Source organism: Salmo salar, chromosome ssa06 (genome assembly GCF_905237065.1).
Source record: "Salmo salar chromosome ssa06, Ssal_v3.1, whole genome shotgun sequence".
NCBI classification, from domain to species: domain Eukaryota; kingdom Metazoa; phylum Chordata; class Actinopteri; order Salmoniformes; family Salmonidae; genus Salmo; species Salmo salar.
In genome coordinates this window covers 56,133,111-56,152,267 of record NC_059447.1, presented here as the reverse complement: position 1 = coordinate 56,152,267, position 19,157 = coordinate 56,133,111, and the positions used below count along the sequence as shown (strand labels likewise).

Here is a 19,157-nt window from a genome sequence, read left to right as displayed (position 1 = left end):
CATCTTAAAGTCTAAACCAAAATTATTTCATTTCAGTTGAATCTGACTAAGTGGACTGGAAAATAGTTTTTGGAGAGATTGAGAGCTTTTCAGTGATAAGCACAGTTATTATTTGCTGCCCAGATGCACAGTTCTGTTCAGCAGTGGGAAGGAAGCTCCACACCTGGCACACACACCTACATCAGCTAGTGAACTGCGGGGGAGCAACCGATGAGTGTGGGCAGACAGGTTCCCCTTCCGATTAGACACATTGCGCAGGCGACTCTTTCTTATCCGTAGCTAACCAGTCACCACCAGCCTTCTAATTAGCTGCCCTTTGCACGGTTAAGAAACACACGCTGCTATACTAAATTCGAAATAATAGCTGCATTGAGTTTATAATAGTAAAACAACCGTCTCGCTATGTTTCTCTCCCTTGAGTATAGAAAAGTAGGCGGTCGTTGAATTTGTAGTCTCGTTCAACCCTCCCACTTCCTGCACTGCATTTCATAGCCAGGTTCTGAAGCCAACGTAGCAAAGTCTCCCTCGTTTCCTCTGTGAAAACAGCTTGATTACCATTCAAAAGATATGACCCATAATACTGACGCTACGTTTTTTTCTTCTTTCTATCATGCATTGAGAGGCCGCATTTTACATTCATGAAGCATATTGCGGGCCGTTCTAAAACTAGGCTACTTACGGACCGGACCATAAACCATTTGTTTAGGCGACAGATTGTTCAATATTTTTACCACGCTAGCTATTACTAACAACCTGGGGCGTGTTCAGCTGGACGTAACGATTTTGGAACATTCCTATAGCCTATTTCTATGTAGAACAAATGTGTGTCTCTCTGACATGTTGATTAAGGAATGACGTCTCTTCATGGACGTTCGAAAACGTTTTGCAATGGAACGTGGCCCTGGTAACATTACCAGTATCCTATATGCAAACGTTTGGTGGCACAGAAAGAAAGGAAAAGGGATGACAAGCAATTTATTGACTAAATCCCTCTTGCCACTACACTATATCTGACTGGGTAAATCACTTTATTTTGAGTTAATGCGGACCCAGTGACTCAGACTTGAGCACTTCGACCAGGACTCGAGCACTGGGACTTGGACTTCAGCCATAGGTAGTTACTCGTGTCTCTGACTCGGACTTGAGCACAGGGGACTCGAGGTTGTGACTCAACTACATCACTGGGTGAAACAGTCATTACCCAGTGGGCACACACTGGTTGAATAAATGTTTCAATGAAATGACGTTGAACCAACGTGGAATAGACATTGAATTGACGTCTGCCCAGTGGGTAGCTCTCGTTCAGTCATTAGACACCAATGTGGCTGCGGTGCCTGTGGAATGTTGATAACAATGGCAATGACGGAGGTGCAACACATACTACTTTGCCAATACTTTACTGCACCGTCTGGGGATTGTGCTACCTCTCTCTTTCGCTCACTCGCTGTCTGTCTGTCTGTCTGTCTGTCTACAGTATTTAGGCTGGATTAGGTATTTACATGACCAGATAATTAATATATTGTTGTATATGTCATATTTCTGCTGTTGGAAGAGAATAGGATGTTGTACAGAAAAATATGTTGCTAGGACAAGGCTATGTATATTTGTGCACATGGAAGTCAGTGAACATTCAGATTTAAATATGCTATGCAGAACAAACGTGTGTCTCTCTATGTTGATTAAGGAATTACGTCTCTATTGAAAGAAGATGGTGCCGAAGAACATGGCTGGCGTTTTTACATTCTCCCAACCAATTGTGCTATTTTGTTCGTTTTTTTGTGTTTTGTGTAACTTTTTTTTTTTTTTTAACTTATTGTGTAGATAATGTTGCTGCTCTTATGATGAAAATAACTATATCAGGATATCAGAACAGCGACTACTTGACATGGACTCAAATAAACTTTTTCCTTTAACGAGTCCGACGAGAAGGATATCCTGCTTTCACTGGTTTGCGTGAAGAAAAGACACACGAAAAGGGGCTGCAGATCGGGCAGCCTTCTGAGAATCCGTAGGCGTGCGAGTAAACTCCCACTGCCATCCGTTCTTCTTGCTAACGTGCAATCATTGGAAAATAAAATTGATGACCTACGATTTTAAGATTATCCTACCAATGGGACATCAAAAACTGTAACATCGTATGTTTCACCGAGACATGGCTGAAAGACGATACGGACAATCTAGAGCTAGCGGGATTTTCCACGCATCGGCAGAACAGACGCTACCTCTGGTAGACGAGGGGTGGAGGTGTGTGTCTATTTGTCAATAACAGCTGGTGCGCAATGTCTAATATTAAAGAAGTCTCGAGGTATTACTCGCCTGAGCTAGAATGCCTGTAGACCACACTATCTACCAAGAGTTGTCATCTATATTATTCGTAGCCGTCTAATTACCACCACACCTCTTCCCCTTCAGGAGACTGAAAAGATTTGGCATGGGTCATCAGATCCTCAAAAGGTTCTACAGCTGCACCATCGAGAGCATCCTGACCGGTTGCTTCACCGCCTGGTGTGGCAACTGCTCGGCATCCGACCGTAAGGCGCTACAGAGGGTAGTGCGTACGGACCAGTACATCACTGGGGCCAAGATTCCTGCCATCAAGGACCTATACAATAGGCGGTGTCAGAGGAAAGCCCATAAAATTGTCAGACTCCAGTTACTCTAGTCGTAGACTGTTTTCTCTGCTACCGCAAGGCAAGCAGTACCGGAGCGCTAAGTCTAGGACTAAAAGACTCCTCAACAGCTTCTACCCCCAAGCCATAAGACTGCTGAACAATTAATAAAATCGCCGCCAGACAATTTACATTGCTCTTACTCACTGTTTATCATCTATGCATAGTCACTTCACCCCCACCTACTTGTACAAATTACCTCAACTAACCTGTACCCCCACACACTGACTCGGTACCGGTGCCCCCTGTATATAGCCTCGTTATTCTTATTGTGTACTTATAATTATTACTTTTTATTTTTGTCTACTTGGTAAATATTTTCTTAACTCTTTTTAAACGGCGCTGTTGGTAAGGGCTTGTAAGTAAGCATTTCACCGTAAAGTCTACACTTGTTGTATTCGGCGCATGTGACAAATAAAGTTTTTGATTTGTTTACTATAGGTTAATGAGGCAATACACATGTGATGACAAAAATGTGACAAATTAAAGGGCATTTAGTTGACTGAAATGTCACATTTTGGTTTCGTCATTTTGACAATAACTAGACTAAATCATATTCAAGTGACAAAAATGTAACTAAGACTTAACGATATTTTAGTCAAAATGATTAAGACTAGGCTAAATCTAAAAAAGTGTGGTGTACCGGCTTGGGCCATTATTGTTTTCTGTTTTTACTAATGACCTTCCACTGACCTTGAGTAAAACATGTGTCTATGTACACTGACGGCTCAACGGTATACACGTCAGCTATGACAGTAAAATAAGAAACTGACGCCCTTAACATAGAGCTCCAGTCAGTTTTAGGATGGGTCACTTGCAATAGACTGGTGCTAAATATTGCAAAAACGAGAAGCATTGTTTTTGGGACAAATCACTCGCTCAACCCTAAACCTCATCTAGATATATTGTTCAGTAATGTGACGATTGAGGAAGTTGAGACTAAGCTGCTGGGTGTAATCGTAGATAGCAAGCTGTCATGGTCAAAACAAATAGACTCGATGTCTGCTAAAATGGGAAGAGGTCTGTCCATGATAAGGCGTTGCTTAAGGCGACCAGTCCTACGGACCCTAATTTTGTCGTACCTGGACTACTGCCCAGTTGTGTGGTCAGATTCTGCAAAGAAGGACATGGGAAAATTGCAGTTGGTCTAGGACAGAGCAGCACGTATTACACTTCGACGTACACGGAGAGCGAATGTCAGTAATATGCATGTCAATCTCTCCTGGCTCAAAGTTAAGGAGAGATTGACTGCGTCACTATTGATCTTTAGTGTGAGCTGTTGAAGGTACCGAACTGTCTGTTCAAGCTTTTTGGCACACAGTTCGGGCACTCATCGGTATCACACAAGACATGAAACCAGAGGTCTCTTCACAGTCCCCAGGTCCAGAACAGAGGCTGGGAAACACACATTATTAAATAAAGCCATGACTAAATAGATCTCTTTGCCACCCCAGGTAACTCAAGCTAGCAATAAAATCAGATAAACGAACACAATACGGCACGACGACGACGGGGACTGTGAAGACACACAGAAACGTTTATGTATTTTGCATTGTATTATGTAGTAATATGTGATATGTGGTTGTCTCGCCTGGCTATCTTAAGATGAATGCAGTAGCTGTGGGTCGCTCTGCTGAATGGCTAAATTGTAACGTAAATGTCCTGCTATGTATTTTATTTGTTGTTTCTCCTGTTTGAACCCCAGGAAGAGTAGCCGCTGCCTCTGCAGTAGCTAATTTGAAGATCCTAATAACTACTAAATACATACGAAATGATCACTATTAAATGACGAACAGGGAGCGTGCTTATGACGTATTCTTGAGCACCCAGAGGACAGCTGTTTTGGGGAATAATAGCATGTGTATTTTACACTTCTTATTGCTCATACATTTCCAATGTATGTCCCCTTTACCTCAAACGCATAAAGTGCCCGTCAGCCAGATTTACTGCCATGATTGGCCATGGCTCGGCATTGCCGCTTTGATGAGCTTGCATCCCAACTGGCACCCTATTCCCTACATAGTAGACTACGTTTGGCCAGAGCCTTAAGGGCCCTGGTCATAAGTAGCGCACTGCGTCGGGAATAGGGTGCCATTTGGGATGTGCCCATAGTCTGTGATGCTGTTGCCACAGGATGAATTCTGTTTAATTCCCTTACATCATGCATCCCTCGCCGTACTTCAAACAAATTCCCTCTGAACATATTTCATTACTGTTGCAGCCAAGCCTTTCAAAAGCAAAGGAATCATCTTTCATGTGTAAGCTATGAGTAATATCGCTCTCTGCCAGTCTGCCTGGTAAAGCTAGGAGGTTGTAGAATACTTCTATACATTTACACAGTACGAACATCTCAAATGATCGGGAAACATTTAAATAATGGAAACAACTGACACGGCTGAATTTCATAAAAAAAAATTATATTACGTGTGTAAACCCCAAATCCAGCTTATCATGCATCTACAGCTGAAACCCATATTCATCCCCATATATGCAGAACTCCAGTAGACAGTGGGGGTAGAGTTGGCCTCTTGCTGGCTGCATACTTTCACTATGATGTGTTTCCCGGGCGCGCCCGTCCCAGACACACTCACTCACACACAGACACAATACACTGCCCGCTCCTCTGGTCCTTCCTGCCTGTTGAGGATCGTGTTCTTCATCATGCCAGAGCAGCTGTTCCATACGATCGGCGTGTGAGCGAGCACGCCAGAGCACTGATATCATCAGTGTAAACACTGACCTGGCCGTGACCCAGCTATCACGGCACTCCACTTGAGTAAACCGCGCCAGCCATCCCTCGTCTGTCTGTAAACATTTCACCAGGCTAACAGCCTCACGGCACTAGTCTGTACTGCATCTTTTCTCCTCACCCCATTTCAAACAGACTCGGATTCTCGAACTGGCTGTGGGTTATTGGGTAGGTGTAGTTTGTATACACAAGCACATTTTCAGATGTATGCTAAGCATAGAAAGCCCTCAGTCATACTTTTCAATACTTTTTCCCTCCTCCTGAGTATTTGCTTACCTCAGGAAATGGTGGTCTCTCGTTTGAGGAAATCCTACAAAGTAAATGAACCGCAACAGATTTAATATCCGCTAAGTCACTGTGCGGCAGGCCAGCTCATATTAATCTGTATGATTTACATAAACAAATAAGTACAAATCATCCCTTCTCTGTTCCATGTTTGAGCTCTTTGGGATTAAAGGCAGTTTGTTTTGGTGGGTTGTAGTCACCTTCCTGGCTGAGACTACAGTACTTAACATTTTAACACAGCATTTACCATTTGAATCCAGTGTTTACTATTAATGGGGGGAGGGTTTCTACTTCCATATCGTGATCCTGTGTGGCTTAGTTGGTAGAGCATGGCGCTTACAATGCCACGGTTGTAGGTTCGATTTCCACAGGGGCCCAGTATGAAACAAGTAAGAATGTATGCACTCACTACAGTAAGTCGCTGGATAGGAGTGTCTGCTAAATGACTAAAATGTAAAAATTTGATATTTTTGACGATATATTTCCATGGTTGATCCTAACTGGTTTTCTCATGGCTCTTTCCTGTCCCTCTACAGCAGACATATGGGTGAGCAATATGTTTCCCAAATAAAATCACAATATCAAATGGCAATACAGTGCCTACAGAAAGTATTCCCACCCCTTAACTTTTCCCACATTTTGTTGTGTTACAACCTGAATTTAAAATGGGTTGCATTTAAGATGTATCACTGACCTACACACAATACCCCATAATTTCAAAGTGGAATGTTTATTGATTTTTTTTCCTCCTCAAAATAATACAAAATGAAAAGCTGAAATCTCTTGCGTCAATAAGTATTCAACCCCTTTGTTATGGCAAGCCTAAATACTGTTCAGGAGCAAACATTTGCTGAACAAGTCACATAAGTTGCATGGACTCTGTGTACAATAATAGTGTTTTAAACCAAAAAAAAATGTAATGACTACCTCATCTGTACCCCACGCATACAATTACAGTATCTGTAAGGTCCCTCAGTTGAGCAGTGAATTTCAAACGCAGATTCAACCACAAAGACCAGGGAGATTTTCCAAAGCCTCGCAAACAAGGGCACCTATTGGTTGATGGGTAAAAAAAAAAAGGAAACATTGACTATCCCTTTGAACATGGTGAAGTTATTAATCACACTTTGGATGGTGTATCAATACACCCAGTCACTACAAAGATACAGGCGTCCTTCCTAACTCCGTTGCCAGAGAGGAAGGAAACCGCTCAGGGATTTCATCATGAGGCCAATGGTGACTTTAAAACAGAGTTTAATGCCTGTGATAGAACTGAGGATGGATCAACAACATTGTAGTTACTCCACAATACTAACCTAATTGACAGTGAAAAGATGGAAGCCTGTACACAGTAAAGATATTTCAGAAACATGCATCCTGTTTGCATAATGCAAAAAAAGTGGCAAAGCAATTAATTTTGTCCTGAATACAAAGTTTTGTTTGGGGCAAATCCAATACAACAGAGTACCACTCCATTTTTTCAAGCATAGTGGCTGCTGCATCATGTTATGAGTATGCATTGTAATTGTTAAGGACTGGGGAGTTTTTCAGGATAAGAAAATAATCTGAATGGTGCTAAGCACAGGCAAAAGCCTAGAGGAAAACCTGGTTGTCTACTTTCCACCAGACACTGGGAGATGAATTCACCTTTCGGCAGGACAACAACCTAAAACACAAGGCCAAATCTACACTGGAGTTGCTTACCAAAAAGACAGTGACTGTTCCTGAGTGGCCGAGTAACCAATGATCAACAACCTGTTTGACACAGTTTGAAGAATTCTGAAAAGAATAATGAGCAAATGTTTCGCAATCCAGGTGTGCTTAGACTTACCCAGAATGTCCCACACCTGTAATCGCTGCCGAAGGTGCATCTACAAAGTATTTACTCGGTGTGAAAAATTTGACATTTTTGTTTTTCATTTTCAGTAAATTTACAAACATTTCTAAAAACATGTTTCACTTTGTCATCATGGAGTATATTGTGTGTAGATGGTTGAGATGGGAAAAAAAATATTTAATCCATTTTGAATTCAGGCTGTAAAACAACTAAATGTGGAATAAGTCGAGGGGTATGAATACTTTCTGAAGGCACTGTACATATACACCGAACGAAAATATAAATGCAACATGTAAAGTGTTGGTCCCATGTTTCATGAGCTGAAATGAAAGAGCCCATAAATGTTCCATATACCCACAAAGCTTATTTCTCTCAAGTGTTGTGCACACATTTGTTTACATCCTTGTAAGTGAGCATTTCCCCTTTGCCAAGATAATCCATCCACCTGACAGGTGTGGCAAATCAAGAAGCTGATTAAACAGCATGATCGTTACACTGGTGCACCTTGTGCTGTGGACAATAAAAGGCCACTCTAAAATGTGCAGTTTTGTCACAATACAATGCCACAGATGTCTCACGTTTTGAGGGAGCGTGCAATTCGAATGCTGACTGCTGGAATGTCCACCAGAGCTGTTGCCAGAGAATGTAATGTTCATTTCTCTACCATATAAGCTGCCTCCAACGTCTTTTTAGAGAATTTGGCAGTACGTCCAACCGGCTTCACAACCGCAGACCACATGTAACCACGCCAGCCCAGCACCCCCAAATCCAGCTTCTTCACCTGTGGGATCGTATGAGACCAGCCACCCTGACAGCTGATGAAACTGAGGAGTATTTTTGTCTGTAATAAAACCCTTTTGTGGGGAAAAACTCATTCTGATTGGCTGGGCTTGTTTCCCCAGTGGGTGGACCTGGCTTACAAGTGGGTGGGCCTATGCACTCCCAGGCCCACCCATGGCTGCGCCCCTGCCCAGTCATGTGAAATCCATAGATTAGGGGCTAATTAATTTATTTCATTTGACTGATTTCCTTATATGAACTGTAACTCAGTAAAATTGTTGCATTTTGCATTTATTTTTGTTCAGTATTGAATCAGTACATGTATCGGCACCTAAGTATCGTGATAATATATCGTAAGCTCCCTGGCAATTCCCAGCCCTAGTATTTACCATTTTAACACAGTATCATGATATTTGCGGCATTAAATCCAGTGATTTGTCCTTAGACATGCCCAGACCCAGTTACAGGCTTTACACCGATTGTGCTGGAGACTATGGGATAGTGTTACCACCACTCTCTGTCTGTTCTTTGAGAGTGGCATGGATCACCCGGTGTGTGTGTCCTGCTTACTGAGGAAGAAGCGTGATTACATGCCTTAATAGTGGGGGGGGGGGGCTTGGGGGGCATTGCAAATGTCAGCAGAAATGGATTAGGCCAAAGTTTAATTTCTGTTTCACTTCTCCCTCTCCCTGCAAACCCTCAACTCTCACTCTCTCTTTACCTTTTCTATCTTACCCCCTCCTCTTCTCTTTCTCACACTCCGTCTCGCTCGCTCTCTCGCCGCCTCCCTATCTCCGATCTCGCCCCCCCCACCCTCCCTTCTCTGTCTGTATAGGATGTGTCACAGGAGGGCTATGGCAACAGGGGCCAGTCTGCTATGACCCCTGGGAAGCCCAACCATGAGGAGATGGGCCTCAGCCAGCAGGACAGACCTTCCAGTCTACCTGTAAGTCCACTTCACAGTATGGAAAAACACCAGAAAACATCAGTCATACACACTGCAAAATCTGCTGTAAGTCTGCTTCACAGCCACTGGAAAGGCATCTTGCGAAGCACAGCACCACAAAAGGCGCTCGATACTGAGGGAAAAGCTACGCACACAATCTGTGTGTCAGCCCACCCATTGCATATTTATTGCAGGGCAGGAGCCATGTCCTTGACACTTGTCTGGGCTGACATGACCTTTTGGGTCCTTGCCACTGCTTTAACAAGACCACAAGGCTTCAACTGGGCCCAACATCAGACTCAGTCTGTAAAACACCACTCTTCCCGCTGTCACTTATTACTGAGGCACGGGCCAGATTCCCCCACAGTGACTGGAAACCTGGACTAAGTCTTAAATGACACCCTATTTCCATATAAAGTGCACTACTTTTGAAAAGGGTCCCTCTGTTCAAAAGTAGTGCACGATGTAGGGAATAGGGTGCCATTTTGGGAAGCATCCCTAGTTGTTCAATGGCAGTCTCCAACTGAGGGCTGGTTCTCCGTGGCTTTTAAGCTGACTTTACTAACACAGGCCTTATTTCAGGCCTTATTTGCTTTCTCATGGAGGAGCTCAGCTCTCAGCCCTTTTTCCCTTTAACGTTACTCCTCTTTCCCTGCTGCAGTCTCTCCTCTGCGGCTCTTCAGTGCTCCGCTGAGCTGTCGGCACGCCATTGGAGCACAGGAATGTCAGTCAGGGTGGGCCCACGGCTCCCTGAGCCAATCGGCGCTCTTCCTCATCGCTCCCATGCATTTAACAAGACCCCCCCTTCTGTGTCATAGAGCAGGACTTGTAGATTTTGCTGTCCATTTCATAGCTAATGGTCATGCTTAGCTGTTAATGTTTTGACTTGCACCAATAAGCATTGCTAGAATAGGTCCCCCTCCCTCCTTTTCCTCTTTTGCTCCTGAGAGGAAAAAATCATTATGGAGGTCAACTTAAGAGTAATTTTAGCAACAAAAAGAAAGTAAGGCCAGTCCGGGCAGCCGAGGTGTACGCAGGGAATCTCATCGCTGGATACGATTTCAAAAGAGTCATTTGGATTGATTAGAGTGTGCTATCCTGTTTTGGTCTCATGATTCTCTTGGGCAACATTCAGGCAGGGTTTAAAGATGCCCTTCTTTCTCTGTGCTCTAAATAGAAAGCATGGGAGTCCAACTGTGTTGATGGCATATCGCCAGCCAGCTCTTTAAAGATCTCCAGCTGAGACACAGACTGGAGACCCATTTTAGTATTTATTTATCATCTCACATTGGAGTCATGCACTTAGCGCCTGATAAACCGGTGTGTGTCTCAGTCAGTGTGTCTGTCTCTGTGTGTGGATAGCTGTTGGGTTAGCTGAGGACCGTAAGAGGCCTACCACTGAGTGTTGTAGACATGCTGCGTGACCTGCGGCTTTGGGCAGACTGATGACATGCAGAGTGTGTGCAGGCAGAGTCCTTCTATTTATAAAGCACTCACTGTGTCATCACGGAACAATGGCGTAGGGAATCCCGCCAAGGAATACAATTTCCAAGATTTTTCTTTTTTTACACTGACTGTCCACAGTTGCTTGCACACTTGTCCTTGACTCTCACAGGTATTATTTGGTAGTATTATATTACAGTAATATTCTTCAGAACTTAAAGAAAAATATTATTTGTGACCCTGTCCACACTTTCATATTTGTCTATGGCAGGGGTTCCCAACCTGCGGGCGCGCAACGTTTGCTGGGGGGGGAGCGGGATTCTCCTTGATTTGACGGGCAAAACATTCGTTTTTGTTTTTTACAACTCGCGATTGTTTATACCTACAGTACCTGTCAAAAGTTTGGACACACCTACTTTATTTTTACTATTTTCTACATTGTAGAGTAATAGTGAAGACATCAAAACTAGGAAATACCGCATGGAATCATGTAGTAACTCCAAAAAATATATTTTAGTTTCTTCAAAGTAGCCACCCTTTGTCTTGATGACTACTTTGGACACTCTTGGCATAATCTCAACCAGCTACATGAGGTAGTCACCTGAAATGCATTTCTCGTTAATTTGTGGAATTTCTTTCCTTAATGCGTTTCAGCCAATCAGTTGTGTTGTGAGAAGGTGGGGTGGTATTCAGAAGATAGCCCTATTTGGTATAAGAGCAAGTGCATATTATGGCAAGAACAGCTCAAATAAGCGAAGAGAAACAACAGTCCATCATTACTTTAAGACGTGAAGGTCAGTCAATACGGAACATTTCAAGAACTTACTAAGTTTATTCAAGTGCAGTTGCAAAAACCAAGCGCTATGATGAAACTGGCTCTCACTCTTGGCAAGATGTGACTCTGCACATGGGAATATCTTTGGTTTGTCTCGAAGACATTCAGAAGCTGAGCTGCGACCTAAAGTCGAAGAGTCAAAGAAATCGCTTCCCAAGCAAAGTCCAATCTTCTACAATCTGTGACTCTGTCGCTATCAATTGATCGAATTGAGGTTTGTAGACATTTTTGCGAAATTTATCGAATTTATATTACATTTAAGTATTGATACCCTTCACCCAGTACTTTGCTGAAGTACATTTGGCAGCGATTACAGCCTTGATTCTTCTTGGGTATGACGCTACAAGCTTGGCACACCTGTATTTGGGGAGTTTCTCCCATTCTTCTCTGTAGATCCTCTCAAGCTCTGTCAGGTTGGATGGGGAGCATCGCTGCACAGCTATTTTCAGGTCTCTTCAGAGATGTTTGATCGGTTTCAAGTCCGGGCTCTGGCTGGGCCTCTCAAGGACATTGAGACACGTCCCAAAGCCACTCCTGCGTTGTCTTGGCTGTTTGCTTAGGGTCGTTGTCCTGTTGGAAGGTGACCCTTTGCCCCAGTCTGAGGTCCTGAGTGCTCTGGAGCAGGTTTTTGTAATCAAGGATCTCTGTTCTTTGCGCCGTTCATCTTTCCACCGATCCTAACTAGTCTCCCAGTCCCTGCTGCTGAAAAACATCCCCACAGCATGATGCTGCCACCACCATGCTTCACCGTAGGGATGATGCCAGGTTTCCTTCAGACGTGACGCTTGGCATTCAGGCTAAAGAGTTCAATCTTGGTTTCATCAGACCAGATAATCTTGTTTCTCATGGTCTGAGAGTCTTTAGGTGCATTTTGGCAAACTCCAAGCGGGCTGCCATGTGCCTTTTACTGAGTAGTGGCTTCTGTCTGGCCACTACCATGAAGGCCTGATTGGTGGAGTGCTGCAAAGATGGTTGTCCTTCTGGAAGGTTCTCCCATCTCCACACAGGAGCTCTGTCACAGTGACCTTCGGCTTCTTGGTCACCTCCCTGACCAAGGCCCTTCTCCCCCGATTGCTCAGTATGGCCGGGATGCCAGCTCTAGGAAGAGTCTTGGTGGTTCCAAACTTCTTCCATTTAAGAATGATGGAGGCCACTGTGCTCTTGGGGATCTTCAATGCTGCTGAATGTTTTTGGTACTCTTCCCCAGATCTGTGCCTCAACACAATCCTGTCTCGGAGCTCTACGGACAATTCCTTCGACCTCATGACTTGGTTTTTGCTCTGATATGCACTGCCAACTGTGGGACCTTATATAGACAGGTGTGTGCCTTTCCAAATCATGTCCAGTCAATTGAATTTACCACAGGTGGACTCCAATCAAGTTGGAAACAGGATGCATCAGAGATCAATTTTGAGTCTCATTGCAAAGAGTCTGAATGTGTATGTACGTATTTCTGTCTTTTATTTTTAATAAATGTGCAAACATTTCTTAAAACCGTTTTTTGCTTTGTCATTGTGTGTGTGTGTGTGTGTGTGTGTGTGTGTGTGTGTGTGTGTGTGTGTGTGTGTGTGTGTGTGTGTGTGTGTGTGTGTGTATATTGCTGAGGAATTGTTTTTATTTAATCGATTTTAGAATAAGGCTGTAACAAATTGTGGGAAAAGTCCAGGGGTCTGAATACATTCCAAATGAACTGGAACATAAAATTGAAATAAAATCGCAGTATAAAATCGCAGTTTAAAATTGCAGTCCATATACAATAGTGAGAATCTAAATGCATATCGTATCGGCATCTAAGTATCGGGATAATATCGTATTGTGAGATCCCTGTCAATTCCCAGCCCTTCGCATCCTATTCCGTATAATGTGCACTACTTTTGACCAGGGCCCTGTCGGCCCTGGTCGAAAGTAATGCACTGCATATAGAATAGTGTGCCATTTGGGACGCAGTACTGAGGCAACACTCCGCTGCTTGCCTGTACCTCAGCTCTCACTCGCTCTTCCTCTCTGCTCTGCCCGCTGCTGCCGCTGTTACCACTCCTCCTCAGGCTGCCTTTGAAGTTAACCGCCACTGGTGTTGCCATGGCGACAGGGCTGAGAAAACAGCCCCCTCCAAAATATGCATATTAAAGCAACTGATTGATGTACTAATCACATTATTCTTCTTATGGTATTTGTTATTATTGACGTTCCCCCCCCCCCCCACCCCGATTTGCTTGTTTATATTTTTGTGTATTGCGGCATTTGAGCTCAAATGTGGTATATTATATAGTTTGGAGAACATTTTGTACTGCCAGTGAATCATCTGGGCCAGTGTATTTTTATCAGTAAAACATTTCACCACCTTCTAGTTTTCTTTCTGTTGATCAGATTTTTATGTCATCAATATTCCCAATGGAAGTCTCTGATTGGATACGGCTGACTTTGGACACAATGCAGAGCATGATGGGTATTGGAGTGCCACAATGTTGATTAAATTACCAGTTGAAACCGTTAAATTTAAAATCAACAATTTCTCTGGAAAGGGTTGAGGCGTGTGTTCCACTTGGATATTTATTTACAATCTGGTTTTAACCAGTGTTTCCACGCTCCCCCTTGTTTTTGAAGTGTCACACATTTTAATTGAAGAATTCCTGTGAAATGTCACATGATGTTAAACTCTCTCGGCAACTGGGGTTTCATCTACATTTTCTTTTCAAGGCCTAATCAAATCCACCTCGTGCTTTCCGGCGTTGGTGTAAACAGGCCATGCTGGATGCTCCTTCGGGATCTGGGAGGGAGGCGGCAACTGCGAGGCTTTGAACAGCACCCTTAAATCTTTTCCAATCCCCCCCAAAAGGCACAGCATAGCGTGGGCTGGTCTGGCCTCTCTGCTCTGGGTGCAACCCAAAATGGCACCCTATTCTCTATATTGCGCGTTACTTTTGACCAGGACCCATAGTGCTTTGGTCAAAAGTAGTGCACTACGGAGGGAGTATAAGGGCCATTTGGGGGGGCACTCTCTCAGCCTGGGTGATCACGGCTCCCCATAAAACAGCACTAATAGAGAGAAAACGACGACACACACACAGCCCAGAAACATGGCTTTCTGTAAATATACAATAAAAGACAGCTTTGAGGATTTGGCGTGGTTGCTTCAAGTCTTAGGATGGTTTAAAAAAATAGGTTTTATGTTTGTTTTTTTACTCAATTCGGCCTCAATACATCTCAAGGTGAGTTGTGAGCAAACATAGTTGGTATGTACGGTGCATTCGGAAAGTATTCAGACCCCTTCACTTTTTCCACATTTGTTTTACGTTACAGCCTTATTCTAAAATGGATTAAATACACATTTTCCCTCATCAATCTACACACTACCCCATAATGACAAAGCAAAAACAATTTTACAAAATGTATTATAAAAAATACAAAAAATAAATAAATACCTTATTTACATAATTATTTAGACCCTTTGCTATGAGACTCGAAATTGAGCTCAGGTGCATCGTGTTTCCATTTCATCCTTGAAATGTTTCTACAACTTGATTGGAGTCCACCTGTGGTAAATTCAATTGATTGGACATGATTTGGAAAGGCACACACCAGTCAGAGCAGAAACCAAGCCATGAGGTCGAAGGAATTGTTGGGGCACAGATCTGGGGAAGGGTACCCAAACATTTCTGCAGCATTGGAAGTCCCCAAGAAGACAGTGGCCTCCATGATTCTTAAATGGAAGAAGTTTAGAACCACCAAGACTCTTCCTAGAGCTGGCCACCCAGCCAAACTAAGCAATCGGGGGAGAAGGGCCTTGGTCAGGGAGGTGACCAAGAATCCGATGGTCACTGTGACAGAGCTCCTCTGTGGAGATGGGAGAACCTTCCAGAAGGACAACCATCTTTGCAGCACTCCACCAATTAGTCCTTTATGGTTGTTTGGCCAGATGGAAGTCACTCCTCAGTAAAAGGCACATGACAGCCCGCTTGGAGTTTGCTGAAAGGCACCTAAAAGACTCTGACTATAAGAAACAAGATTCCTTTGGTCTGATGAACCCAAGATGGAACCCCTTAGCCTGAATCCCAAGCGTCACATCTGGAGGAAACCTGGCACCATCCCTACGGTGAAGCATGGTGGTGGCAGCATCATGCTGTGGGGATGTTTTTTAGCGGCAGGGACTGGGAGACTAGTTGGGATCGAGGGAAAGATGAACGGAGCAAAGTACAGAGAGATCCTTGATGAAAAGCTGCTCCAGAGTGCTCAGAACCTCAGACTGGGGCAAAGGTTCACCTTCCAACAGGACAACGACCCTAAGCACACAGCCAAGACAATGCGGGAGTGGCTTCAGGGCAAGTCTCTGAATGTCCTTGAGTGGCCCAGACTTGAACCTGATCTAACGTCACTGGAGAGACCTGAGAATAGCTGTGCAGCGACGCTCCCCATCCAACTTCACAGAGCTTGAGAGGAGAGAAGAGAAGAATGGGAGAAACACCCCAAGTACAGGTGTTCCAAGCGTGTAGCGTCATACCCAAGAAGACTTTAGGCTGTAATTGCTGCCAAAGGCGCTTCAACAAGTACTGAGGAAAGGGTCTGAATACTTATGTAAATGTATTTCTCTACACTAGCTTGTTTTATCACAAACTGAAATTAGGCAAACGTTTTGAATTTTAGCAACCAGAAAATGGCGAGTGATTTTCTGCATAGGCCATCTTTAATGATAAGAAGTGCCTAAAAGTTAATGAATGACCGTTTTTAGGAGTGATCCCTGCTCAATCAAGTACAATCCTTAGATGCGACAAAAATTTTCAGCTGCCCCTTTATGGGATGGGCCGTTACAGTGGTAACTTGGACACCAGCTTGTCTGTGATTAAAAAAATCTGACTGTGATTCCTTCCGAGGAGCAGGGAGTTGCAACAAACTCAAACTAACATTGAAAAACAAGTGTGTGAATAAAATGGTATAACTGGATAAGAAACATAAGGACAAATTCACACTTTGGTAGCCTTTCTTGTCAATTTGACCAACTTCTACATGTGACCTTCAGAGAAATAAAAAAAAATGTTCCCAAATGCTCTGTGTGACCACCTGCCAACGTGGCTGATGAAATAGACATTCTTACCCGCCAATCTACCCGCTTTTGGCGGGTGTTAATTTCCACCCCTGGTTCCTACGTCATACTTCCCGGCCGTGTCCCATAATCTCTTGACTAGGCTTCAAGATTATATAATCAAATTCACGAAAACAAGGTAATGTAAGATATATAAAATTGTATTTGTGTATAAATTTGCTCATACTCAATGCCTTTTATTAAAATATTTGAAGCTGAAGAAGTAAGACACTTTGCCGACAGTTAGTCTAATTCGAACTACATCTCCTGCAGCCGTGTTAGTATGCTGGATCGTGCCTGCTCGAGTTGAGGACTCACAGGAGGGTAAGAACCTGTTAATTACAGCCTGTTTGTTTTATATTATTTATTTATTTATATATATATATATATATATATATATATATATATATATATATATATATATATATATATATATATATATATATATATATATATATTTTTTTTTTTTTTTTACTAAACGTTGCCAAGCAGTAAAAATAAATTAAAGACCGACAGGCTGTCTCAAGTGAGATTTATACAGATAGTGGTAATTAGTAGTTCATGTGTGCTCTAACTTTTTGGCTTTGTGCTTCTTCTTGGCCGTCAAATAATTATAAAACTGGCATATGGGAGGTAAATTCACTCGGAAAGACGTATACATTTTAATATCTTAAATTTCTTTGATGCAAATTTGAGATTCGTTCTTGGCCTACAAAACCAGGATCCAGGAAGTGTCACTTTGATACCGTATTAGAACAGCTCCTACGCAGCACTGCTCTGGGTTTTCAGACACACGCGGCAGGCTTTCAGATTCTCAGCTCAGGCACCAAGCTCGAGCGCTGGACCACTGTGTGTGTGTACGCGTGTCATAGTAGTGTCTGAGTTTTGCAAGTAGTACTGTGAGTTTGCTTCACAGCCTGAATGGCTTTCCTACCTCTCAATGCTCTCTTTTGCATGTGATAACAATAGACAGGTCATGAAGCGTTTACATACAGAGCTGTAACAATTGATGTCGCCGTTCACCTGACAAGAGAATTACCATCAATGACCATGATGGAATAGATATGCCACACCTTTTGGAGAGATGGTAGATTGGAACTAACAGAGCTGGATAGTGGATCTAGCCCACAACAGGAGTTACGACCAGTGACACAAGACATGATGGAAGTGTCACGTGGGTGAGCTGCCGGTATAAAATATGCATGAATCTGAAACGCTGACCATAAAATAGAACATATTTCTAGGCAGCAACTGTGTCATTTTGGCTAGATTGCGGTGTCTACATAGCCACTTTAAACATGGCCGCTTTAGTGATAAGCCGGTGGCATTTTGCCCCACAAACCAATAACCTGCCTTTTTTGTTCAAGAAAAAGCACCGTCCCTTTCCTACTATGCCACAAAACTCATGATGAAGGATTATGGATCGTTTTATATACTAGTGGTGTCTAAGTATAAACCAATGGTGGAAGAAAAGTCTGGCAACAGCACCTGGTTCTCTGTGGGAGGGAGCAGAGTGAGGCCAGATGGATCTAAGTGAATTACTCCTCTGTTTCCCTCTGGTTGTGTCCCAAATGGCACTACTTTTGATTAGGGGATAGGGTGCCATTTGGGACGCCGACACGGTGCTTCTCTGTTTTATGAAGGCGGGCAGCAGTAGCCACTAATCCAGTGGGGAGAGGGTACAGAGTGGCTTGTCTCACTGAGTGACTGATAGTCTCTCAGCACTAAGTGCATTTGCATCTTGCTAGTCCCTTCAGCCAACCTGAATGTCATCAGGCCCGCTTTATGCCTACTCTGGCCTCTTCATAAAGACAGACTGGTGGACGCATGGGATGTAGCCCAGTATTTTGTCCAAATGGCACCCTATTCCCTATATAGGGCACTGCTTTTGACCAGAGCACTATTGCCCTTGACCAAAAGTAGTGGACTATATAAGGAACTGTGTGCCATTTTGGTGCACTGTTTACCCACTGTGTGGTCTCATAAAATATTTGGGCCTCTATGCCATTTAATTTGAAGTGAGCTCGCATAGATGTAAGTCTGTTTTGTCAATATGGTGTGAAAGGTGGACACTGGAGGCTTCTATGCGTGTGGCTAGCAAGTCTCACTCATTCAAAATGCAGATGAACCTCCGCTTCAGATAAACCTCTGGCTAGTTACACTCTGATCAATCAAATCTGTGGTTATTGAGGTGTCTTGAATAAAGAACTGCATAGGATGCACTTTCACCCATGGTTGTGTCCCAAATGGTGTCCTATTCCCTGTATAGTGCGGGAATTAGGTGCCATTTGGGACGAGCTTCAACAGAACCCGTAGCGTTAGGTGCCCAGAATAGAACAGCTTAGGCTACACTTTTCCCCCATGTTTGGTGCATTGTTCACTGGGTGAGAGAAGTCTTCCGAGTTCTTCAGCTGATCTCTCATCATGAGCCTTCAAAGGCCTCTTCTATCCCTTTCATCTCTTTCTCCGAAGTCAGCTTAAGATGGGAGATTGATTAGTCATCCTTAACTGTAAGCTCGCCTGGAGTGATCATCAG

At 43.4% G+C, this 19,157-nt stretch overlaps 1 protein-coding gene across 7 annotated transcripts in view; it reads left to right on the top strand.

Annotated features, from left to right (window-relative positions):
• The window catches only part of arid1b (AT-rich interactive domain 1B), a 111,794-nt gene that overhangs the window by 40,694 nt on the left and 51,943 nt on the right, over positions 1–19,157 (top strand). For 5 of the 7 annotated variants that reach the window (XM_045720741.1, XM_045720745.1, XM_045720743.1 and 2 more), the window contains one exon: positions 9,156–9,266. The exons of the other annotated variants lie outside the window; for them this stretch is intronic. In XM_045720741.1, coding sequence (XP_045576697.1) covers positions 9,156–9,266 — 111 coding nt within the window. The remainder of the gene's footprint in view (positions 1–9,155; positions 9,267–19,157) is intronic. 7 annotated transcript variants of the gene reach the window in all.